The sequence below is a fragment of the Mauremys mutica genome, chromosome 2 (genome assembly GCF_020497125.1).
Source record: "Mauremys mutica isolate MM-2020 ecotype Southern chromosome 2, ASM2049712v1, whole genome shotgun sequence".
Classification (NCBI taxonomy): Eukaryota; Metazoa; Chordata; order Testudines; family Geoemydidae; genus Mauremys; species Mauremys mutica.
Window position 1 is genome coordinate 81,879,609 of NC_059073.1, and position 26,203 is coordinate 81,905,811.

The following is a 26,203-nucleotide window of genomic DNA, read 5'->3' on the forward strand; positions in this document are numbered from 1 at the left end:
CGCCTGTCAAGCCTTTTGCCCCAGTCTCCAGGGGCGTTGCATCGCGGTGTTGACGGACAACACAACGGCGATGTTTTATGTCAACAAGCAGGGTGGAGCCCGATCTTCTCCGCTGTGCACGGAGGCGATGCTACTGTGGGACTTCTGCATAGCCCACTCCATTCACCTAGTGGCGTCCTATCTTCCAGGGGTGCAGAACACGCTGGCCGACCGTCTGAGCAGGTCGTTCCTGACCCACGAGTGGTCCCTCCGCCCAGATGTGGTTCATACGATTTTCCGGAGGTGGGGGTTTCCCCGGATAGACCTGTTCGCCTCCAGAGAGAACAGGAAGTGCCACCAGTTCTGCTCGCTCCAGGGTCGCGCCCCGGGCTCCCTGTCGGACGCATTCCTCTACCCCTGGACGGGTCACCTACTGTATGCCTTCCCTCCGTTCCTGCTCGTACATCGGGTGCTTCTCAAGCTTCGGAGGGACAGAGCCCGCCTCATACTCGTCGCTCCGGCCTGGCCGAGACAGCACTGGTACACTCTGCTGCTCGAGCTATCGGTACGAGATCCCATCCCTCTGCCCTTATGGCCGGACCTGATAACGCAGGACTTCGGCAGGCTCCGCCACCCGGACCTGCATTCCCTCCATCTGACAGCCTGGTACCTGAGTGGTTGACCCGCGCGGAGCGGACCTGTTCGGTGGCGGTCCAGCGGGTCCTGCTGGAGAGCAGAAAGCCCTCCACTCGCTCGACCTACCTCTCCAAATGGAAGCGCTTCGCCATATGGTGCGACCAGAAAGATCTGAATCCATTCGTCGTCCCTATCCCAACGATACTGGACTACCTCTGGTCGCTTAAAGAACAGGGTCTGGTGGTCTCATCGTTAAAGGTGCACCTGGCAGCGATATCGGCCTTCAGGCCACCCGTCGGTCACCGATCCATCTTCTCCGATCCTACGGTTTCCCGCTTCCTCAAGGGTCTTGAGCGTTTGTTCCCGCCAGTGCGGGCCCCGACTCCGCCCTGGGACCTGAATCTGGTCTTGGGCAGGCTCATGGGACCCCCCTTTGAGCCCATGGCTGCGTGTTCACTGCTCCACCTGTCGTGGAAAACAGCTTTTCTCGTCGCAATAACCTCAGCAAGGTAAGTTTCCGAGCTCCAGGCCCTGACGGCCGGTCCTCCGTACACCATCTTTCATGCGGACAAGGTCCAGCTTCGGCCTCACCCGGCCTTCCTCCCTAAGGTGGTGTCAGCCTTCCATGTAAATCAGGACATTTTCCTTCCCATTTTTTTCCCGAAGCCTCATGCCTCGTGTCGGGATCAACAGCTGCACACCCTGGATGTCCGCAGGGCCCTTGCGTTCTACATACATCAGACAAAATCCTTCCGGCGTTCGCCACAACTGTTCATAGCGGTTGCAGAACGTATGAAAGGCAAGCCGGTCTCCTCTCAGAGGATTTCCTCATGGGTCACCGCATGCATCAGAACTTGCTATGAGCTGGCTGGGGTGCCAGCTGACCGTCTTACCGCTCACTCTACGAGAGCGCACGCCTCGTCTGCCGCCTTCCTGGCCCATGTCCCCATTCAGGACATCTGTAGAGCGGCCGCCTGGTCCTCTGTCCACACCTTCGCCTCCCACTACGCGTTGGTGCAGCAATCCAGAGACGATGCAGCCTTCGGCTCTGCAGTCTTGCAATCTGCCACGTCTCACTCCGACCCCACCGCCTAGGTAAGGCTTGGGAGTCACCTACATGGAATGCATAGGAGCAATCACTCGAAGAAGAAAAGACGGTTACTCACCGTTGTAACTGTTGTTCTTCGAGATGTGTTGCTCCTATCCATTCCAGACCCGCCCTCCTTCCCCACTGTCGGAGTAGCCGGCAAGAAGGAACTGAGGAGCGGACGGGCCGGCTGGGGTATATAACTAGCGCTATAGCGGCGCCACTCCAGGGGGCTAGGCTAAAAATGTTCCGAAGAGCTGTGCACGCGCGGCGCGCACACCTACATGGAATGGATAGGAGCAACACATCTCAAAGAACAACAGTTACAACGGTGAGTAACCGTCTTTTGAGGGAGGCTTCTTATTAACTTAGTAACAACCACCATGTCCTTTTGTTATTCCCCACAGGGAGGTGGAGTACGGACAGCGCTGGGAGAGCTCTCTCCCAGCGCTGGCGCTTTGACTACACTTAGCGCTTCAAAGCGCTGCCGCGGCAGCGCTACCGCGGCAGCGCTTTGAAGTGCTAAGTGTAGCCACAGCCTGACATAGCAGGACTTCCCCCCCATTCAACACTGATGCTTGAATCTACATTTCTGAATCAAGAGCCTCAGCTCTTAATAAAGGCATAGCTAGGTGGTTATTGCCCAGTGTGATGTCAGTGTCCTAGGTTGGTAGACAGGGGTGAAAGTAGAAATAGGGGCTCACCAGTACGGGGCTGGGTTGGGGCCAGCTCTGGCCCACAGAAGGGGCGGGGTCTCAGGCGGAAGGGGTGGGGATGGGGAAGTCAGAGCCAGCCCCGGCCCGCCCTGTACCGGGAAGTGCCCTCCCCCTGCCGGGGTAGCAGCAGCAACCGGGGGCTCCGGCAGCAGTGTAAAGGTCCCAGGGCTCGGCTGCCGCTACCACCCCGGGCCCTTTAAACTGTTGCCAGAGCCCCCAGCTGCCGCTGCTACCCAGGGCTCCAGGGGCTATTTAAAGGCCTGGGGCTGTAGAGGCAGCAGGAACCCCGGGCCCTTTAAATAGCCCCCAGAGTTCCGCCACTGCTATTCCAGGGCTTCGGGGGCTATTTAAAGGGCCCAGGACGCCCCTGCTTCTACCGCCCTGGCCCTTTAAATAGCCCCCGGAGCCCTGGGGTAGCGGCGGCGGGGCTCCAGCGGCTATTTAAAGCGCCTGGGGCAGTAGAGGCAGCGGGAGCCCCGGACCTTTAAATAACTCCCGGAGCCCCACCGCTACTCCAGAGCTCCAGCAACAGGGCTCTGGCGGCAATTTAAAGGGCCTGGGGCTCCAGACACTGCTGGGAGCCCCAGGTCCTTAAAATTGCCGCCTGGGGAAGCTGGGCCGCCCTGGTACGGGGCACCGGCTTTTGCCAGTACTCCATACCGGGGCATACCGGCTTACTTTCACCTCCGTTGGTAGCTCACGTGTTAAACGGTGACACTAAGAATTTGACCTATCAAGGAAAACAAGCTATTTATCAAGCAGCTAGAAACTAGGGTGCTTCAGTTTTCTTTTTGGGGGCCTCTTCCCATTATTGCTTTATTCCACTTGAATTCTCCCCAACATTTGCTCCAGTCTTGTGTCCCAACTTTCCTTCTCTATTTTGTATAACTTTTAGTTACTTGCTCACCTCTACCTCTCCAGTCTTGTCTTTATTACCCACAACTAATGAAAAATTCCTTCTTTTCTGTTCTCTCTCTAGGATACGGAGCATTCTTCTGTTGTGATTACAAATGTGTTGCTCAATTTATTCTTTTTCCAATTAATGTGACAGTTTGTCCATGTGGGTTAGTTCTGCTAGTTCATTTTATAAAACTTTTTTGTTTGCGTTTTGTCTCCTGTAGGTGCTGCTTGTGATAAGGCAGCTTATAGCAAATGCCTTGTTTCATTTTATTGTCTCTAATGTGTCCCCTAATGATTCCACCTTGCTCATCATTTCAGATCTCCCAATCTGGTGCTTACAAATTATACTCTGCGTGTAAGACTACTTGCCCCTTTCATCTATCTCAGTTTTTAATGAGAATTAAAGTTGACCTTTGATTTTCATACTACTTTTGCTTCCACATTTATATACCAATCCTAAAATGTTTGTGTAAAGTATTCTATGCCCTTATATTCTTTAGCAAGATGTCTCTGTAGAGAATTCTTTAAAAACTCCCCCTGAGTTTTCCCTATAACGTTTTCTTATATATCTCAGCAGGGGTGCTGGAACAATTTGTATAGTGGGGGTGCTGAGAGCCATTGAAACAAACTGTAAGCCCTATATATAATGGAAACCACTTCAAGCCAGGGAGTGAGGCAGCACCCATGTATCTCATTGTTTAATACTCCTTTCCTATCCGTAATTGACTTGCTGTACCTAATGCTTGCTTGCTCTCTGCTGGCTTCTTTATAAAAACTTCCTCTCTAGGATAGCTAGTTTTAATACACTGTTCCCTCACTACTCTGTCTCTTTATACTCATTGCATTCACGCCTCTTCTATTAAGATTTAGTCGATCTAATAATGTAAGACCTATCTATTCCAAGGAGATCTCCAGGACTCTCAAACTTAACTTTCAGTTATACATAGAGAGGCAGAGATGATTAAAATAGAAAGGGTTCGCTTAGTATTCACAGTGAGGGTTACAACTGACTATCTGGTTGGTTAAAGTTATGTTGTATATTTTGTCACTGAAAAATACACATTTCTGTGGTTGTATCATGTTTACATGGCAACTTTGTCATGCAGATTGAAACAAATCTCCCTTTGCATTCAGTGATTCTGGAAATGTCTCACACAAGGTCTGTGAGATGAAAAGCAGATTGTTAATCTGAAAGCAGTCCACTGTAAAACAGCTAAAAACTCAGGATCATATGGTTGTACCAAACTTAAATAGTCTAGCTGTGCATTTCTCTGTCAGTGCCATCAGCATGCTGTGGTGTCATAAACACAGGACTATTACTTCATTGCTGGAGCAAGCAAAAGGAGAAAATAGGCTCTGAAGGGAAAACCTGTGGTAAAGGGACACCGTCAGCTTGAGATCTAGTCAGTTTGTAAAAGAGTTGCAAGTAGTTCATTGTATTCACCTGCCTGTGGATTCTGCCTGCCAGTTTTGTGGCTCAAACAGTCGCATTTCTGACTTGCAGTTTTCCCTCTTCCCCATTCTCTGTGCAAGTTACAAAGGAAAGGGGAAACAGTGATGATGACTATATAAAAATTTTTTGTGAAATACACAAAAGAAATAATTTTTTCCCTTATTGTTTTGTCATAATAATCTTCGCTGCTACCTATAAAATAGTACATATAAAATTTCCAGTCAGATTGATTTATTTGTTTTTTAGTTAATAGTGTCAGTGGAAACAAAAATATATTCAGTAATAAACTTGCACGTCATACTTTCTTTTTGCTGTCCTTGTTTTGTTTTCATTCTACTTTAGAGCAAAAGTAATGTAATGATCCAAATACTTGTAGACAATCAGTATTTGCTCCTGTTTCAGCCTATGTTTCTATCTAGAATAGAGGAATTTTTGCCACCTGTAATCCAGTGAAGTCTTTAATCATCAATCAGCAGGATTATATTATGTTATTTATACATATTAGGAAATATTGGGGACTGGATAAATTCATGGTGGCTAAGTCCATAAATGGCTATTAGCCAGGATGGGTAAGAATGGTGTCCCTAGCCTCTGTTCGTCAGAGGATGGAGATGGATGGCAGGAGAGAGATCACTTGATCATTGCCTGTTAGGTTCACTCCCTCTGGGGAACCTGGCATTGGCCACTGTCGGTAGACAGATACTGGGCTAGATGGACCTTTGGTCTGACCCGGTACGGCCTTTCTTATGTTCTTATGTTCTTAATCTGTGGAATACGCTGTTTTTCATTAGCACTGGCCGTTTTTTCTTCTTCCTTGAATTCTCTACTGAGGCACAAGACACTAGCAGAAAATCAATTTTTTTATAATTTTTCTGCAGGCAGGGTATCAGCGAGGCTTTTGATTTGACAGCCAAACTGGGGGTTGTTTTTTGAAGAAGACAGGTGTTCCTTTTAGTAATGTCACCTTCCATTGCTCAAATGTCTGGATTTTCTTTCGAGAATCAGACTGAAAATTCTGTTGTGTGCTTGTTTATGGGGGAAATGTCCTCTAAAGTATGTACTAGAGTAAAAGATTGGTCTCTTCTGTGTCCCATCCTTCCTTTCCAAAAATAATAGTACCTGTTTTAGGCTCTTAAAATAACATTCTCTGATTGAAGTTGAGTTTTAGAGTAGTTATTTTTTTTTCAGCCTTAGAAGCAATAGTTTGCTGACTGTGGAATTTGATACTTAAAGCCAGAGACATTAACTATTGCTCTTTGGAGGTCACCTTTTCAACCCCAGGGATGTTAATTTTCCTTATATACAGAAAATTCCAGTCTAACTGTTAATTAAATATATTTTAAGCACATTTTCCTCTAAATGTACTACAGCTTTTTTACCCTTTATCCTTGCTATTTGTATATCTGTATATTATTATCAACTTGCTTTGCAAGCTACCTTCAAACCACTTTCGTATTTTGAAATCCATTCATCTGTTATAAATTTGTCATAATATTTTTGCTATCTTTGCTGGTCATCATCTGTGTGTTTTTAAACCAAGGTTGTCAGGGAGCGTGGGGAGGAAACCATATCTTCCAATCTTTCTTTGGAAGTGAAATTATAATAAACATGACTTCACAATCGTGTTTCATGCCAGCAGACTGATATCATTTAAGCATTATAATTTCAATGTCAGACCAAACAGAAGGAGAAGCTGCATTATGGGTGAAGGAGAGTTAGTTTATTCAAACACTATTACATTCAAAACCTTAGGTGCAAAAACTTCACAGCATTGTTAAAGGATGGCTCTTGGCTTACTTATACTCTTTCTGTATTTAATGTTGTGTGTGTGTGTGTGTGTGTGTGTGTGTGTGTGTAATTTTAATTACTACTTTACAGTAAAATTTCCAATTTCTGTTATGAGACTTAGGGTGGCTGCGGGAGCGCCCCCCTCCCCCCCAACATGCTATAAAAACTCCACGGCTCATAACTATTGTTTTTCTGCATATAAGAGCCAGAGGGGACCCTGTGAAGCTAAGTTCCCATGCCACATGGGACCCAGCAAAGCTAAGTTGCTCAGGCTTCGGGTGGTGGGCCTTGGGTCACCGGGCTTCAGCCCCATGTGGTGGGGCTTTGGTTTTCGGGGTTTGGCCCCAGCAAGTCTAATACCAACCCTGCTTGGTGGATCCCCTGAAACCTGTTCGCAGCCCCCCAGGGGACCCCGGACTCCTGTTTGTGAACCACTGGCCTAGACAACGAGTGTTTCATCCTGCTTTGGAGCCTAGATGCTACCGCATTACAAATAACTTTGGGCAGAAGTTGTCAGAGCAGCTTCCAAGGAGAATGCAGATAACGTCTAATATTTAAAGTGTGTGTAGGATGAAGAGCCGTCCATTACCATTCACTAACAGAGGAGGCCTGGCTGACAAGACTGTAAAATAAATGTTCCTTCTTTGCCCCCTTCCCCTGTAAGCCATCTTATTAGAAGGGGCCCTCTAAGCCAGTGGTTCTCAAAGCCGGTCCACCGCTTGTTCAGGGAAAGCCCCTGGCGGCCGGGCCGGTTTGTTTACCTGCCGTGTCCGCAGGTTCGGCCGATCGCGGCTCCCGTTGGCCGCGGTTCACCGCTCCAGGCCAATGGGGGCTGCAGGAAGTGGCGTGGGAGGTGGCAGTGCCTGCAAAGCAAGACACAGCAAAGATTTTTACTGCTCAGCTTCCAAGGAAGCTAGAATGCAGAGGGAGGAGGAAGGGGACAGAGAGTTTTCCTTGATCTCAAGCACAGCGCATTCCTTCTAGTCACAACTGCTGCAGTTGCTGGTTCGTGGCTCCTGTTCCACACGTTATCAGATCAATGCTCACAAGCCCCTCCCTTGATTTGATTTTTGAGGGAGGGGAGTTGAAAAATTTGCAAATTTTATCTGTTAATGCTTACAGAAATATATCTGACTGGAGTTTGCAGTCCTACGCTATTAATATTAAAGTCTGGTTCTGTTCTGGAAAGTAATTATAAAACGGCACTTTGGGGTTCCATGCTTACTGTTTCTAAGAGACTTGTAGATCAAACGTGCTAAGTAAATAATATAGCCTTTCTAACCCGTCAGACTCAACTTAGGAACTGAAAATCAAGCCGGGGTCTCTGTTTCTAATCCTTGGTCGTCATTGTCAGTATTTAACATTTTTGCAGGCCAGATTCTGTCCTCTGCTACCAGGTGTAATTTCCTAACCAATTAATAATGAAATAAAACCTTACAGTTTAAAATATTTAATTAAAATAATTCTTCAAAAAGCTGTTTATGACTATCAGTTTGATTGATAAAAACAAGTTCTACTTAGCCATGTTTAAACACACTGTGCATTCCAGTGTGAATACTAAGGTCACAGGCTCAAAATGCTGATGAAAGTGAGTTGTAAAGGCATATTTTCACCAATATACTTTCATGCCAAGAGTCACAAACTTGGTTGTAAATTATGCTCATCAAATCAATGAACGGAATCTACATTGTGTGACCAGTCGCAACTTGAACTTTTGAATAGTGAGCCATTTAGTAAATGAAATGCATGAAAAAGTTTGTTGAATAATTGTGACTAGAAAATTGCTGTGTGCAGCCCAGGGTGGATTGATTTAAATCAAATCTTGCTTTACATTTGTACTTTGTAGCTATTTTCAGAAACAAAAGTTGATTCTCATTTGGTTATAATTATTCAAACATATTGATTTGCAACTAAATATAGATCTTATACTAAATTGGTGAAAAGAACAGGAGTACTTGTGGCACCTTAAAGACTAACAAATTTATTTTAGCATGAGCTTTCGTGAGCTACAGCTCACTTCTTCGGATGCATAGAATGGAACACACAGACTCCTGCTAAAATAAAGCTCATGCTAAAATAAATTTGTTAGTCTTTAAGGTGCCACAAGTACTCCTGTTCTTTTTGCGGATACAGACTAACACGGCTGCTACTCTGAAACTAAATTGGTGGTACTTTTTGCTAACCAGGAGGATGCACGCTATATCAAGCAATTATATTCCTTAATATTTTATTCAGATTCTTAACTTTCACAATTTTATTGTGTTAAAAGATGGTGAATGACACATTTCTTATTTACTAGATAATGACTAAATGTTTTACTCATGATTTATGCTAAGCTGTATTTGGTAGAAACTGAAATTGAATCAAAATGCAAAACAGTATTTTAATTTTTTTTTTATTAAGTAAAACTACCTTAAATCTGCTGGATACAGAAGGGGGAAAGTGTTTATCAAAACATATTTTGTGTTTAAAACTGATGTATTAAATAAAGGAAGTATTTGTTAGTAAACTGAACTGATTTGTTTCTGGTCACCATGTCCTTCAAGATTTTAGAACTAGTAGATCTCACCCTCTCATATCTAGTTTTTATTCATAGATTAGAAAAGGAAAGCACACTTTCCTGCTTTCTCAGCTCCAAATTGCTTTCTCAACTTTAAATGAATTAATTATTAAACTGAAATAGTTGAATAAACTGAAATGAAGAAAATATTCTCTGTATGCCTGCAGAAGAGCTACTGCTACCACAAGCTTGTTGAGCATTTCGGTAAATTCTGGTTTCTGGTGCTTAGCTTCTACTAGTTCAGTGGTTTGACTTTTTTTAAAATTTTGCCAGCAAATGTGTTCTGTTGAATATTTTTTTTATTTAATTTGTGATTTTAATAGATTATAATAAGTTTAGGCATTAATATAGATTTGCCATAATTTCAAATGTAATTTTAATTAGTTAATTTAAAAAAGAAAAATGTGTTTACTTTAAATTAAAAAATCCAATTTAAATTAGAAAACTGATTTTAAATTAAAATATAATTTTTAAACAATAATTTAATTTTATTCCCATCGTGCAATCTTTCTTCAAAGAGAGAGAAGCAAAATGCATTCAGTAAATTATCTGTTACAAATTATTCACCCAACTGTAATAACAATGATTACCTCAGCCTCGGGCATTTCCTGCAGAATTTTACATGACCATCTGAAGTTAATGGTCCTCTGTTTTGTTTTGTTTTTTCTCAAGTTGTCATCTCCCAAGTTGATCAGAAAGAGTAGGTTAAGTTTGAATCCTAACCTGAATATAGTGTATGTTACTGAGGTATTTGCTACTTATTCTGTACTGGTATGTGATTCATTTTAAAGTCAGTTTATTGCTCTTTGCATAATTTTGAAATGGAATAGATACAGATTTTAAATGTGGGTTATGATCATGAAATGCTTCTGTTTCTGTCTTATTTATTATCTAGAGCAGAGGTGGGCAAACGATGGCCCGTGGGCCACATCTGGCCCGTGGGACCGTCCTGCCCAGCCCCCGAGCTCCTGGCCCGGGAGGCTAGCCACCAGCCCCTCCCCTGCTGTCCTCCCTCCCCCGCAGCCTCAGCTCGCTTGCTCCAGCACAGTGCTCTGGGTGGCGGGGCTGTGAGCTCCTGGGGCAGCGCAGCTACAGAGCCCAGCCTGACCCGGTGCTCTGTGCTGCGCGGCGTGGCCCGGCTCCAGCCAGGCAGCACGGCTGTAGCACCGCCAGCCACCAGTGCTCCAGGCAGCCCGGTAAGGGGGCAGGGAGCATGGGAAGTTGGATAGAGGGCAGGGGAGTTCGGGGTGGTGCACGGGGTGGGGGTGTGGATAGGGGTTGGGGTGGTTGGGGGGAGGAACAGGGGGTTGAATGGGGGCAGGGGTCCTGGGGGGGGCAGTCAGGAAGGAGAGGGGGTTGGCTGGGGTGGTGGGGGCAGTCAGGGGCAAGGGTTCCAGGGGCAGTCAGGGGACAGAGAGAAGGGGTGTGTGGATGGGGCGGGGGTCTGGGGGGGGGGAGGTTCAGGGAACGGGAGGGTTGGATGGGGGGGGCAGATGGGAGGTGGGGGCCGAGCCACGACCCTCCTCCCCAACCAGCCCTCCATATAATTTACAAAACCCGGTGCGGCCCTCAGGCCAAAAAGTTTGCCCACCCGTGATCTAGAGAAACAAGGTGAATGAGGAAATATCTTTTATTGGACCAACTTCTGTTGGGGAAGACATGCACTTTTGAGCTTATGCAGACCTTTTCTTTATTGGACCAGCAGGCGTTAGTCCAGTTAAAGATACTACCTCACCCACCTTGTCTTTCTAATATCCAGGAACGAACACATCTAAAACAACACTGCATGCAACAACGGAAGTTATTTGAGTTCTAATAGTTGGGGCGGGGGTTGTTCCCTCTATTACTATTTTAGTATGAAAACAGTCTCTGTAGTTTACATTGTGGTATGTTCCAATTGGAAAAGGAGATTTTGGCCAGATGTACAGAGTTTTTGTTCCAATTTAACTATACTGATTAGAAACTAATATTGTTTCAATTGGCGTCATCCCCTGGTATGACAGTTAAGAAAATGAAAAGGTAGAATTTGCATAATACAGTATAGCAAATTGCAACAAGGCTCTAAAATTGTGGGATCCCAAATCAAGCAAAGCCACGACCTCCTCCTTGAAAACTGTCCATGTGATATTTCAGACTTATGCAATATTTGATACAGCCCTGTTCACAAAAGTGCCCTTAGGTGAGTTTTAATGATTAAATGTATGGACATGTGCACTCACTCTCTCTTTCTTTTTGAAAAAAAATCAAAAACAGCATGAGGGATTTAGCTCAAACTTTACACACCTTCCACCCCCCCCCCCAAAATCTTAAGACACCAAACCTAGATAGGGTGGACAGATGCCCCGATTTTATAGGGACAGTCCTGATTTTTGGGTCTTTTTTTTTTTTAAATAGGTTCCTATTACCTCCCACCCCCATCCCAATTTTTCACATTTGCTGTCTGGTCACGCTAGAAAATTTCAGACGTAAAGGTTAATGTTGCAGAAAGATAACACCCTCCCTCTCCCAAATCTCATGTGCTTAAAGGTGGACAAAAGTGCCCATAACTTTAGAAAGAGCTAATAGACACCTACTACAATCACATTAAATTTCTACTATGAAATCTCACCTCACCTACTATTTTTATAATGTATTTAATTTTACATAGTTTAACAGAAGTGTCTTGAAGTTTCCATTTCTGTTATGTAGTTCTCCCTGGTAAGCAGTAACATTCCTTAAAGGCCAGAATCTGCAGCCTTTACACTGAGTAGTAGTTACGTGCAAAAATAATCCTCCTGAGGTGAAAGAGCTACTACATTGAAGCCATTGAACTGTTCATGTGAATGCAGAAAACTCAGTGTGAAAGGGTGCAAAATCAGGCTGTTGGGTGCCCTTCTCTTCTGTAGCAGGGCTACTTATTCGGTAACAAGGTGAGTAGCTGTTGGTGGTTAATGGCTAAAATGTGGTTTGTAATTTGACCTTGGTGTTTGCCTCTTTTCCTCTCCAGAATTGGAAGGCTTTTTGATGGCACAGAGCCCATTGTTTTGGACAGTCTCAAGCAGCACTATTTCATTGACAGAGATGGGCAAATGTTCAGATATATCTTGAATTTTCTACGAACATCAAAACTCCTAATTCCTGATGATTTCAAGGTGAGATTTTAAGTGACTTGCGTGTGTTTGAAATTATTCTGCAAATGTCTCGCCTCCTCAGAGGAGATAATTTGGGAGTGTAATTAAAATAGTCTACGAGGCAGGAGTGGGTTTTGGAGCATTTGACGATGCTTTTAGTCACTTAGCAGAAATAAGCTTTGTCTCACTAAATTGACATCTGTTGGCCTTTTCTTGAATGGTATTAATGCTAAATTTTGCCTTCCTGACCGTAGCATAGTATGCATGCTTATGCATTAAACTGTATGACCTCTGCAGAGGGTTCCCTATCAATTCTCCTTCTTCTCCTTCAATTAAAAGGACTCCGTCCTGTGATCACAGGCTGACACTGGAAGAGTGATGTGTGAGTCCTGACAGCCAAAAGTAAATAACGTTAAAATGTGTATAATGGGTGAACTGCAGAGTTTCATTTTCCCTTAACCCCTGAGAGACACACATGTGACTAGTTCTTAGTGTCTTAGCTGAGAAATCAAGGGTGAGTTCTTGCAACCTCATTATCTAAGCCAGATATTTATCTGGACTAAGCTTTTTGAGAGAGAGAGAGCGCGCTTTTAATGAAAATTGTGAAAATCTTAGAACTGCCTGTGTGCGGGGAGGGTTGTCAGTGAAATGCAAGCTGGAGGCCATAGATTGGCTCAGAAGGGATCTTTTTCATCCTTTCTCCCTGTGAATGTACATCTGAGTATGCAGTGTGTGCCGCCATTAGCTTACATAAGGATGCATGACATTAGGATGGGATAGGAAAGGTGACATGGAAAGCAGTTTAGAATATTCTGTAACCTTTTGTTCATCTTTAAAAGCATGTAATATATTGAGCTCTTTGGAAAATCTGGCCATAATTGTCTATGTAGCAGGAAAATTAATTTGCCTGACTGGTGAAATGAACATTAGTTTCAGTTTAAGAGCTGTATTGCAGCAACATTTTGAATAATCTCTGGTATCAACACACTTATCCTTTTTTATTCATGACTAGTATAGACCCACCTAAGTAACATAGATGTCTAAAGGCTGCCTTCTTCATAACATTAATAGTTCACTCTTGCAGAGTAGTTTAATACATAATTATATTATAACTCTGCTGAAAATTAAAAAAAAAAAAAAAAAAGCTCTTGACAGCAGATTCACTGTGGTGTTCAGAAGGTCCCTTCCAGTCACATTTTGAGTCTTCTACAAAGACACATGTTTAAAACGAATACCTCTCCCTCTTCAGGACAGATGCTCGGGTTAGTTGATGACTCTCATTTAATTATAAACGCAGCTGGACAATTATCCATTTATCACGTGCCTATTAAGCATTAAGTCTATTGCTCAATTTCAGTGCAATATTGACCTTGTTACTACCGCTCCTTTGTTGTCATTACATTCCTCTATCTTCCCTGATTCTCACATTGGTTTTCTTCATACAGACACTTTTTTCCCCAAATACATGCGTTAAACTAAAAAAAAAAAAAAAAATAGCTACAACAAAATAGAAATGTAAAATTTGGAAGCAAGTAAACTTAAGAGCATCAGTTCTAAATAATTTCTATACTTGCTATGGTTCAGAATGCATTTTCTATTGTGTTTGAGGCAACATAGCAGAAACAATACTGTAGACAAAAAGGGATATATTCAAAATACTTAATTTTTAAAATGCAGTAATATATGCAAATCATTATGTAAATATCGGAATTATTTTACTTTTAAAAACATTGCCGTCATCCTCATTTACATGCTTATACCTGTTACTGTGCCTGCTAGTATTGCTGTAAGACATGATGGATCCTAATGATGGATTTTCTGAATCCTGATTTAGTTCTGTTCCATCTGTTCAATGAGGTCGTCATTTTATGACATCACTATGGGGATAAAAATTTAGAGAAAGGTGGACTGTGACAATCTGATGTGGTCCATAATACACACTTCAGAAAAAAATGAAGGTAAAAAGTTTTTTTCTAGGTATTATTTCAGTCAGTAGATTTTAAGAGACCGTTTTTGCTTGTTCCTTAACTGTGTATGTAGTAATTATGAAACGTGCGGAAGGGGTTTCAACTCTCAGGCTATCCTAGCCTCTTTGCCAGAATAACCGTACACATAAGCAGTTACTGTATATTCACAATGCATCTTATTTAGTTGTGCACAGTAAAATATATATCTTTCAGGACTACAGTTTGCTATATGAAGAGGCAAAGTATTTTCAGCTCCAGCCCATGCTAGGTGAAATGGAAAGGTGGAAACAGGATCGGGAGACTAGCCGTTTTTCAAGGTCCTATGAGTGCTTGGTGGTGCGTGTTGCCCCAGATCTTGGAGAGAGGATTACACTGAGTGGCGATAAATCTTTGATAGAAGAAGTTTTTCCAGAAATTGGCGACGTGATGTGTAATTCCGTCAATGCTGGCTGGAATCACGACTCCACCCATGTCATCAGGTTTCCATTGAATGGATATTGTCACCTCAACTCAGTTCAGGTATGAAGTCATGAGTGCATCATTTTAAAAGTAGACCAATGATTGATTTTGTGCCAATGGACTGACTCTCTTTACCTTAACTCTAGAAGGTTTCAGTGGGCAAAAGCAATTGGAGACTTTGAGGTGGCTAGTGAGAATAAGTTTAGTTCCACAGGTTAGGGCTGACTTCCTCAAATTATTTCACATGTATCTTTTCCAAACATCCTTGCAAAAGAACAAACATTGCTGAAACAAATTACTTTGAAAACTATGCAACTTCTCCAGTGTTAGTCAAGTCTTTTGTGTTTGATCAGGATCACCCTGGTGCATGTGTTGTGTTGCCATATATGCTTTGTGTTGGATGTGAGATCTATTCTTTCTTCGTGCTCTGTGAAGAAATGAGGACATGTGTCTGCTTCTGAGAAAATGAGCATATTTATTTCACGGTCCATGGAAACATGCTGATTTCTTCTTGTTCTTCTTTGGATATTTCTTCCATTTTATTATGAAATAATGAGAAGCAATAGTACATAAAGTGAGTAGCCTTGGTGTAAAATATATCTGTCATGAAATGGCTGCGGAACCCTGGGAGATGAATTTTAGCAGATCTAGAGGAAGTTTGTAATAAACTAGTCAGTTGCAGTGTTATCTCCCTCATCCCCTGGATTGGTGACAGTAAGGAATTTTCTTCTTTTAACAACTGCACCATATTCAACAAGTGTTTGGAGGTAAAGTACCTTTCAGTTCTGGAATTTTCATCAATACCTTTGTTGTTATTTTATTTAGATGCACCCATGCAATGCTTTAGACACAGATACTTTGTATCTGCAAAAAGTTCTAAATTAGGCCTACAAATTTTCCTCTCCCATTCACCCATCACTATGCTATCTATGTAACACTCAGTGACCATGTCAGATGAGGTCAGTCCAGCTAAAGACAGATTAGGAATAATTTTTCTGAAGTAAATCTTCTTCCTCTTCTTCAAGTATCTGTCCCTATAGATGCTCCGCTGTAAGATGTGCGCACGCCCCTGCTCTCTCAACCAGAGATTTGAATCAGCAGTGTTCTATGGGTCTGCGCCTGCACACTACACAATCTTGTGCTTTGGAACAATGGTATGTAGGGAGGAGCAGACCCACCACCATTCCAGTTCCTTCCCAAATGCCAACCACTTGAGACGGAACAACTGAGGTGTCCACTGCTTCCTGGAAGCTATTTCTGTTGTTTTATTTACTCAGTATTTGTTTTGTTTTTGCTTCAATATTTGCTTTCCTTTTTAAATTTTGCACAAATTTGTGTGTGTTTGTGACCACCTCCACCCCAGGTTCCTTGGCATTTCTCATTCGCTTAACTTCTGAGGTATGCCAGTGGCTCCAGGATTCAAATCCTGCGAGACCTATAATAGAATTAATCAGACTGACAAGCTTTCTAGCAGTCTTTTGTGTCCCAAAGACTCTCCCATCCCATCCAAGTGCAAAGATGCACAGGGATTAAAAGCATGTTTCACAAAGAAAGGGAGGCAAGATTGAAGCTTCTCCTCAGGGCACACTCCTTAAGGTCTGTGAGGTCTGAGTCCTTCCTCCCCTCCCCCCAGTACTTCAGAAGTGGATGAGGTTGTTTCAGAAATGAAGCATTCTAAGAAGAGAGCCTTTCTTCTGAGAGAACCTCCAGAAAAAAGGGTAGTTCACTTCCTTAGAATGGATCCCAGGGAGACCTCATGTCCCATAATGAGTACCTCCAAGGCTCGAACAGACATTGGCACCGAGGCCTTGGTACCACCTCAGCAGAGGTCCTGTTCAGATTAGCCTGCCAGCAGACAGTTCTGATAAGCACCTTCCCCAGCACTATCTGGACATCGGGACTCCTCTAAATCCAAAGACTCAGGATAATCTGAGGCACTGGTACTAAAGCCCTCCAAGAAGTCATATAGAGCCCTTTCAAGCCTCTGCTCCCTCTCCAATACCATTAACTTTGGGTGGCGTGCACTTGGAGCGTAGAGAACATTTCGGTGGCCACTTCATCACCGACGTCAACAGCCCCCACTTCTCGTCCCCAGCTAGAGTTTCGGTGCCACTCCCAGTTCCAACTGTCCATTGCCAGAGGCCTCTGGCACCCTAGCGGTTCTTCTTGCAGAAGGATCTGCTTATCTCAGAGGAACTGGATTCCTTACCTCTTAAGGGGCACTGAGAGAAGTTACCTGCTGATATCGATATGTCCGCCAGTTATTTCCTCCTTTCATCTTGCGCTAGGAGTTGGGCTCCCAGTACTCACCCATCTTCCAGTGCCTTCATAGCCCCCAGCACTGTCTCCGGCAACAACACCAAAAGCTCCAGTTCTGGACATGGGATGCTGCCTCAGACTCTGAAATGTCTGGGCAGGGCTCTTCCTTAACTTACCATCCTACGCTGCTTGAAGTGTACCCTAGCAAGAAATCACCAGAGCCCAGAAGGCACTCTGGGCTTTTTGAACACGAATATCCCTGGGGACTCTCCCCTTATCCACCTTATTGGAATCCCTGGACCTTTTAAGGGCACCAATTCTATAGGGTTCCTGCCCAGAAAAAGCCGTGTTTGGGCTTCCCACAGGTGCTGCAACAACCATTGGCATGGCAGTGACAGTCCCTGGTACCACATTTCTCCTCAATATTGGAGGACATTCAGGAGCTACCTGCAGAAGAGGAGACACTTCCTCGCACAAATCCTCCTCCCCAATGGTGCGGTGATGCTGCTACCACCAACACCCTCCTATGCAGACAATTTTACGGTATTCCAGGACCTAATGAAGCCACCTGCAGAATCTCTTCAAATCTCCTCAGAGGAGGTACAATATCTCAGCCCTCTCTGGACATTCCATGTGTCCCCCTCCCCGACCCCCAAGTAAGAGAGTTCTGCCTGTTAATAAGGCGCTCTTGTTTCTAGCCTGTAAATTATGGCAGATCCCTGCCACTCTTGCACATACCTTCAAATGGACAGACAAAAATATTATGTATGAGTGAAAGGGCTGGAGTATTTCTTCCCTCACCCCCTCAGGTTCCTTGTGGTGGATGCAGTCAACAAGAAAAACCGCCAAACTCACTCAAGATTAACACCCTCTGACAAAGAGGCTTAATGCCTAGACCTCCTCAGCAGGAAGAGTCACTTGTCCGCTGCTCTTCAGTTTTGAGTAACAAATTGTCACACCCTGATGCCAAAATATGACTTCAACAACTATTCAAAATTTACTCATTTTATTGATCACTTGCCACAAGACAAGAGGGAACAGTAACAAGCCCTCATTTCCAAAGCCCACTAATCGCCTACTTTCTTTTGCAGCGCTTGAGAATGGTGACTCTGGCTATCATAATCCCATCCTTGAATCTGGGGGGATGGTTTACTACCCTTGACATTCAAGACGTATTTTCACATTGCTATGCACCCTTCCCAAAAATGTTTTCTACATTACATTGTCAGCTTAGAACACTATCAATACCATGTCCTTCCCTTCTAATTCTCCATGGCCCCATGGGTCTTCATGAAGGTTCTCTCAGTACTATTGGCTTCCCAAGGGGTGTTCAGCTCCGGAGGTCGTGCTTCACCTCCTGCCCTCCTTCCCTTCAGCTGCAGAGTCTCCAACTCTGTAGTTGAGAAGGAACTGTAGCAGCAGTGGGTTCACTCCTCCCTATGTATCTTCACTCTGAAGCACAAGGACGCATAGGTGCTCAGGTGCAGACCCGCGGACACTGTCGATTCAAATCTCTGGTTGATAGTGCATGGGCATGCGCACGTTCTATGGTGGAGCACCCATAGGGACAAAACAAATTGAAGAACTCGAGTTACTGGAAGGTAAGTAGCCTCTCTTTTTTTAAAAAATGCATTAGAAAATGGGGGGGGGAAATGCAATGGTATTTAAAGGAAATCTAATTAAGACATTCTAGCAAAGTCTGTTAGCAAAGCTGTGCATTATTTGTTCTTCACCTGGATCACAGTTTACAGGTGGTCACAGTTTGGCTACTGCAAGTTGATCATCCTTCACCAGTAGTAGCAGTCTTGGTTTTGTTGTTGTTTATTTTTACCTTTATTTACTCTCTTTGCAGGTACTTGAGAGGTTGCAGCAAAGAGGATTTGAGATTGTTGGCTCATGTGGAGGAGGGGTGGACTCTTCCCAATTCAGTGAATACGTACTGAGGCGAGAACTCAGAAGGACATCTCGTGCACCCTCCGTCATTCGAATAAAGCAAGAGCCTCTGGACTAAATGGACATGTTTCTTTATGCAAAAAAGGGACGTTACATGTGCAGTTTGGACACCAAACAAGTCCTGGAACTAAAATTGAATAAAGACGCCTTTGTATGAAATATAGAGACCACACCTGAATTCATATGGGAGCATTTGGAATAGTAATAATAATAACCTCAAGGTGTAATTATATGTCAAAAGATAGGAAATGCAAACAAAGGAAGGGGGGGAAAATGGGTAGGTAAGGTTGGTGCTGTGATAGCCATTAAGTGTCCTAGGCCTTCTTTAGGCCCACTTAACGGTAAACAAGCCATTACCATCGGGGGGAGACAAAGTACTCCTATACATTTTCCATTACCAGAGATCCATCCACTGTCCCATGTGTACGTCTTGATTCAAGTTTCTTTGCATTTGGGGGGTTATGTTGGTGTCTTTTTAGAGGTAACCAGGCAGGAGGACTTCAGGAAACATCCATTCATTGCAGTGAAAGCTAGTTGACTGAGATTTTAAACATAGTCTGTACAGATGTCACACACTTTTGTCTGCCCTCACACATGTGAAAAGTTACTTTTTTTGGTTTTAAATGAGTTGAGTTTTTTGGTTTTTTTGCAATGGGACCAGAATTAACACTTTACAGTAGAGTTGCTCTAGTTTGAATCTGCTGCTTTCCTACAATTTTTTTAATTTTATAATGTATTGGATACAATAAACTCTGTTTAAAATAATGAAGGTGTGGATTAAACCAACAAAAGCAAAAGAAATTGAACTAAAATAATCAGTCAGTAGCTCACTCTGTTACGCTTCCTCTAGTCCTATTAGGTTGCAGAATAGTAAGTTATCTTGCATACAGTAAGCAAGCTGCAATCCCCAGGCATGGTAGAGTGAGTTACAGGAAATAGATGCTCTCATTGGCCTATATTGGAAAACCTGCCTGGGGCACCCTACATTGCTGGTTTACATTCAACACTAGTTTTTTAAGCTTTGAGTTTGAAAAGAGGCTATTGTGACGGGACCATTTTCAGTACTGGTCAAACTTAATAATAATAATAAAAGTTTGGCCCAGAGAACTCAGTCATGAAAATAATGCCAGGTAAATGTTCTGAAACCTATAACTAATAATAGTCACATCATTCCTTTTTAAACATGGAGTTGGCAGCTGTAACTCTGAATTACCTTGATGACTGTAAGTCAGAATGTTTGTTTTTAATGTTGTTAATTTCCCTTGTTTAGGGCTAATAAGCTTCTGCCTAGAAGTGAGACCCTTTGGCTACACCATCAACCTTATTATTCTTATTACTAGGCAGTAACTTTGTACACAGTTATCTTGCAAGTTATTCTTATTGTGCAACATTTCATTGAAATCAATTGTGCACGTGCCCAGTTGATGTCAATTAGACTTTGCAAAGTAAACATAACGCGTAAATGACACTACTGCACAAACTGTTCATGGGTTGATGATTTTATCACATAAGACGCACCAGCAACCACATTATCTTTCATCCAAAGTATGTCTTTATGCAATATTACACTATATGACTGTATATTACTATGGAAAATCCTATTGAATCAATGGTGCAGGCATTCCATTCATTTCAGTGAGACCTTGCTATTTATTTAAAAAACATTGTGAAAAGTAAATACTCCATGTAACAAGGTTTTTAATATAGTTCTGATAACTGAAAAAAGTAAACCATTTTTTCTGTTTTTTATTAACATTTAGGAGCGGGAGGGATATTTAATATCTTCTTGGCAATGCATCCCATTGTGATTTGAAATGAGCAGGTCATGGAACTGGAGGGGTGGAGCAGTGTGGGAGAGGAACTCCAGAAATCTAAGTTGGGTAGACAGTTATAAGGTTTTAGTTTCCTGCTGATCTGTAGGTATACACTTATGAAAAGCTTGAAATAGCTGTATCATTTTTAAATGCTTGTTTTCGATGAATAGTAAGTACTCCTCTTACAAAATAAATAAATTGCTTGTTCTTCTCCCTCCCACCCCCCAAAAAGTTAGTTGTTAGTTTGCACAGAGGTAGGAAACATCCCAGGGATTGATATTTGTATTAGTGCAAAGTAGTCTGAAACGGTTGAGACTGAATCTGAAAAACTTGAATATACGTTATGGAAACTCTCTGCCAGGCTGTGTGAGTGTAGTGTTGCTACTGGGGCCTCTGGCTTATTACAGTGCACCTGCCTGTCCTCTGGTCTGTGTAAGCACAGAGATCATTGGGGTGGATGGGAAACAGGCAGCAAAAGAATTCACTTTATCTTAAATTCTACTACAAAAAATTTTTGTTACTATGTTTTCAAGTTTCTGGGTTTTGTTCCGATGGAAGTTTTGTGGCTCTTTGTACAACATACCTGTTCAGCTCCCTGAAGCCAGAGATAACTTCCTGCTCTTTCCAAATCCCTGAATGGCCAGATATGCTTTCACTGAATGTTCATTCGTTAAGAATTGAGTCATAAATCATTCAGAGACCCTGAATGTAAATGTCACTACAATTATGTTGTAGTTATGGAGTAAGAGGTCACAGACAAAATAATGAGATGCAGGAATAAACAAAACATAGATTTTAGAGAGGAAACAGATTAGTTTTGTGCACACAAAGGTCACGCTTGTAACAATGTGTCTTTAAAATGTTGCTTAGAAAATCTGATCAGTAGACACATGAGCGACATATCCAGTAAGAGAAACAGAAAGGACGAGTATAAGGACAGCTCATTTCTGGAGGCTAATAATTTTTACATGTACAATAGGTTTATTTATCTATTTTTTTTAGTATAACTGTATTTTATGCCATCAGTGTGTGTTTTATTTAGCTATACTGAGTGAAGAAATTGCAATGAATGCCAGCTTCCAACTCTACATGTCTGGCAGGTTGATTAAGCAACTATCAAAGGGACTGCTGTGCATGTACTCTGAAAATGCCATGTGACACACTCTTCCTTAAAATAAAACTTAGGGGGAGGGAAAACTCTGACTTCCAAAGAACTGTGACGGCATTGTTGCTTTTTGAAAAGTTAACACTGGATTTTTACAAGTAGCTCTCAAAGGTTTCACTTCTGAAACCCAGTACAGTTCTTTCCCAAATTCAACCTTAATATACACTGTGTAATGCAAGTCTTTATATATAGTGACTCTTGAAAATCCCAGATCTGATGAGTCCCTAAACTGAACTAATCAATCCTCTCTCCCATTTGGTCAGGTGGGAAAACAATTAAGTTCCTATTTTAGTCACATTTGTAGAATTGCTACATATCAAAAAGTACTTGGTAATTCTGTTCCCCACTCCTCTTATAACAGGAGTTTCGCCCGGTTCCATTCTGCAGTTTCTTTTCCAGATTCATTGCCATGAATCTAGGAGAAAGCTGAATTGTCTCTCTTAAACTGCACTAGTCAGTAGGCTCGTATTTTCAATTGTTGGCTAGCAGGGGCATGAGTAATTGGGAAGCAATTTGTGGGGGAGGAAGGGAGGGCTGTATCACACTGACATTTGACTAAGTTGGTCATGCTGCACAGTGACGTTAATCCATAGGCTGAAAAGTCCTATGACTGAAGATGTAATAAAAGCCAGAAGGGACGTCAGTGGAGCCTGACTGGCTACAGAGGACCATCCGAAGGTATAGAAGTTGACCAAGCCATTCAATTATTCTTGCTCCCATTATTATGCTAAACATGAGCTGATTTTTAATTTACAAAGAAATAACTTGTTCGTGGACCCTGAATATTTTCCATAGACCTTTTCAAATTGATTCATACTTTAATTACAAAATTTTGCATTCCCATGAGTGACTTATCACTTTAAAGTCCACATTTTTTAAAAAAGAGAACTTGGAATTCTATTGACCAATGTTTATTTTTTAGAGAAATAAAACAATTTACTCGAATCTGTCACTTCTTTACTGAGGAATTCTATATTATGAATCATTTCTAGTGGACAACTGATATTTGAATGCAGGCATTCTTGTTGCCTGCGGTTTATTTACAGTGGAAATGAAACCAAGAAACCCTCAGGGCCTTTAGACCAGTTGATTTTTCTCAGACTTCACTTTGAATGGTTTATTATTTCTTGAGGGGCTGCAGGGATCACCAGCACCAAAATCAATACTTTGCATTAAGTCTCTGTGTTGTCTTTGGCTATTACCTCACTGAGCTGGTTATTCAGGCCCCCAGAAATAAACTGAGTATGTTGGATAAGATGTTCTGTATTTGAGATAGACGCTGTTGAAATCAAATCACCACCCTTCTTCCAATGCAGATGCAAGATACATAGTTGAATTGATAGTACAAAAGTTTCCTCCCAACATTTTATAGCTGTAACTTGAGCTAGAGCAATGTTTTCATATTAGCCAATGACTAACTTCAGTGTTTAATGTTAATATTAGCACTTTGAAATTGTCCCTCTTCTTCTTTTGCAAAAGTGGGAGATTCTGGATACCTTTTTGTTTTCTGTAAATATATATATTTTTATAACTTTCTTGGCCTGCAGTTTACTACATTATTGTTATTGTGCCATATGTCCATGAAATAAGAGAAATTATCAAAAGAAAATCTGAAGTTAGCTATTAAGAACCAGATTCTGCTCCCCATTGCTCACATTGAATAGCAGTTTACACCTTAATTAATCTCTTTTGGATTTGATTAGACTATTTCATGGAGTAAGGTGCTATGTAATGGGGGTAGGAGGTCAGAATCTGGGCCAAAATGATCAGTTGACCACAATCCTGTATTTAAACTTTTTTTAAAAAACAAGTTTACATTTTAATATCAGATCAGAGTAGGAGAAACGCACCTTCTCTCACAGCAAAGTTTAAACATTGCATTCCTGACAATGCCTCCTATTTCCCCATTAGTATGAAAAATTTGCCCTGAAGTGACCAGCTCCCGTAACTGTACGTGCAAGTCATGCTGAGCACTTGCAGAGCTACACTGGTCAGCTCTATTGCATTTAAGAGCACAGCTTTGATTAGCTTTCTTGGATGGATGGTGGAGGAGGAAAGAAAGATCCATGTGATTTGTCTCTGTACTCTGAGTTGGGACTGATAAATGAGTTCATCTATAACACCAAATCGTCTTTCTGTTTCTGTTCTACTATGTAGCTTGTCAGTATTTTTTTTTCTGAGGAAAATATGTAATATTGGATGCCTGACCTTGCCTAGTCACCACTATTAAGCAGCCTGTAATTTATAGGTATGCAACATGTTAAGTACGCACCTGAATCTGGGTGTCAACCTTTTTTTAATCTATACATAAAGTCTACATTGACACTCTAGCTTAATGTACTGTTAGTTGTATTTGTTCTGATTTTCCATTCTATTACATTCAAATTTATGGATTACTGAGGATCAAATAAATTGATGTTTGATGCTTCAATTGATTAATCCAGAAGAAATTACACTTGATATACAAATCCGCACATGGGATGCTAGTTCGATCTGTAGCAGCTGTTTCACTAATCCTTACAATTTCCTAATAAATAACATATTTCAGATTTGTATTTGGTGTCTTGCATTGAATACAGTTATTGCCAGATAAATGGTGAAATTGGTTGTGAATCTGTTTGCCTTTTCCTCTGTATTGTATTTGTTCTGCTTGGGTGTATTTGGGTAACTCCATAGTAATACTTAACCTGCTCAGAAGATTGTACAAATCTTTAATTAAACATCTCCGCGCCTGTGAGGGAGGTAAGTGGTAGCATGCTCATCTTACAGATGGGAAAGCTGAATTATTAGGGAGCAATGATTTGTGCGAAGCTGCAAGCAAAGCAGTAGCAGTGCCAGGATTCACACTCGGGTGTTCCTGGCACTAACCCACCATGCCATCACTGTCCTTTCAGTTTCCTTCACAGTTACATTTGCAATACAAAACCATTTTGGGAACGTTGATATACTATGATGTATTACTTTATGGTTTGCTCAAATGTGGCATAGATGCTTTATAGCCACTGCCTTTCGGTCTCAATTTTTAAAATAATTACTGTGTTAATCTTGCATATTCACTTGGATTTTTTTCTTGTTCCAGTTATAAAACAAAAAACCAAAATGTTTAAATAACCTCTGTTTGGTTCTCTATCTTTGTCCTCGGGGCCAGTTCTTTCATTAGTATCTATAATCTTCTATTTATGATATTTCAATTCCCTTCCATAGAACTAAGGTGGCATGGGGGGAAAAAAGCTGTATAATAAGTGAAAGAGTTCTGGTAATTCATATTAGCCATCTGAAAAAAAAATCCAGGAAAATATACCTGCTTAAAGGGATTACAGTTCAGTTTTGATTTTTGTCAATGACAGGAGTCTTTTAAAGCTATGGGTGCTAATAGATATGTTTGTTCCAGGCATGGCTTGATTTTTAGCTTAAAAAAAATCCAAAATCTGAAATTGCAAAATAAAAAAGATGAGGATTAAACTTCTACATTAACATGGTCCTTCAGTATCTGCTTATCTTTCTCACAGTAGTACTGTGTTTGGATGTATAGCTTAAAAAGAGTACCATATTAACAACCTTAGCCAATGCAACTTTCAAATACTCTACTGGTTGGCTCAGCGATAACAGTACTGCCAAAAGTACTCTTCTGATACATTACTGATAAATATAAGTTAAAGCCATAAAACTTGCAGCTTTATCAGGCAATATCTACTAAATCCTGGAAGCATGTAAGATAACCTAAATGTAATCTACTTCATACCAGCTCCTCCAATGATGGATAGCAAAACAAAAGCAGGACTAATGAAAAATTAATGAAAACAGTTACTTCCATAAGAAAAATGATCTATTTTTTCCCACCTTTGTATTGATTTTTAACTGGCCCTGTAATTGGAAGTGTATAATTTTATCCTAAGGTAAAGAGGGCTAGGGAGAGCAAGCCTATAATTCTATTCATGTTTGTGACATCCTTTCAGGCTAAAAAAAGCCCAAGCGCTTTCCTTAGAATGTTAAAGTCGCCTGTGAATACAGACTTCAATAATGTTTCTTCAACTCAGGCAAACTGCCATGCTGTTTGCCAGATACTGCATGAGCAGTGGACTTTGAGTACTTTGAAGGCTAATAGGGAAGTACAAAGAAACAATGTTTAGGAAAAATCAAGTATATTCCATATAACTTCGGTTTTTAACATGTCTGATCCATTCATGTTTGTTTCTGACTGATCTTCCCCTTTGTTGGAGAAACATTTTTAAAAAAAGACCCATGTCTCTTTTCTGTGAGCAAATCAGTATTCACTCCCAAGAGCACTGACAATCTTTGTATGTCCAAGCTAATTAGGTTAAATTGTTCCTTGCACTAGTTTAAATAATGAGATCCA

At 41.9% G+C, this 26,203-nt stretch overlaps 1 protein-coding gene across 9 annotated transcripts in view; it reads left to right on the forward strand.

The window, feature by feature from the left end:
* KCTD1 (potassium channel tetramerization domain containing 1) overlaps window positions 1-25,024 on the forward strand; it is a 145,851-nt gene extending 120,827 nt beyond the window's left edge. For 7 of the 9 annotated variants that reach the window (XM_045004483.1, XM_045004485.1, XM_045004490.1 and 4 more), the window contains 3 exons: window positions 12,106-12,250; window positions 14,410-14,715; window positions 18,767-25,008. In XM_045004483.1, coding sequence (XP_044860418.1) covers window positions 12,106-12,250; window positions 14,410-14,715; window positions 18,767-18,925 — 610 coding nt within the window. In that variant the 3' untranslated portion in view covers window positions 18,926-25,008. Of the gene's footprint in view, window positions 1-12,105; window positions 12,251-14,409; window positions 14,716-18,766 lie in introns of all 9 variants that reach the window. The other 2 variants (XM_045004486.1, XM_045004481.1) reach the window with 2 other exon arrangements.
* The last annotated feature ends 1,179 nt before the right edge of the window (window positions 25,025-26,203 follow it).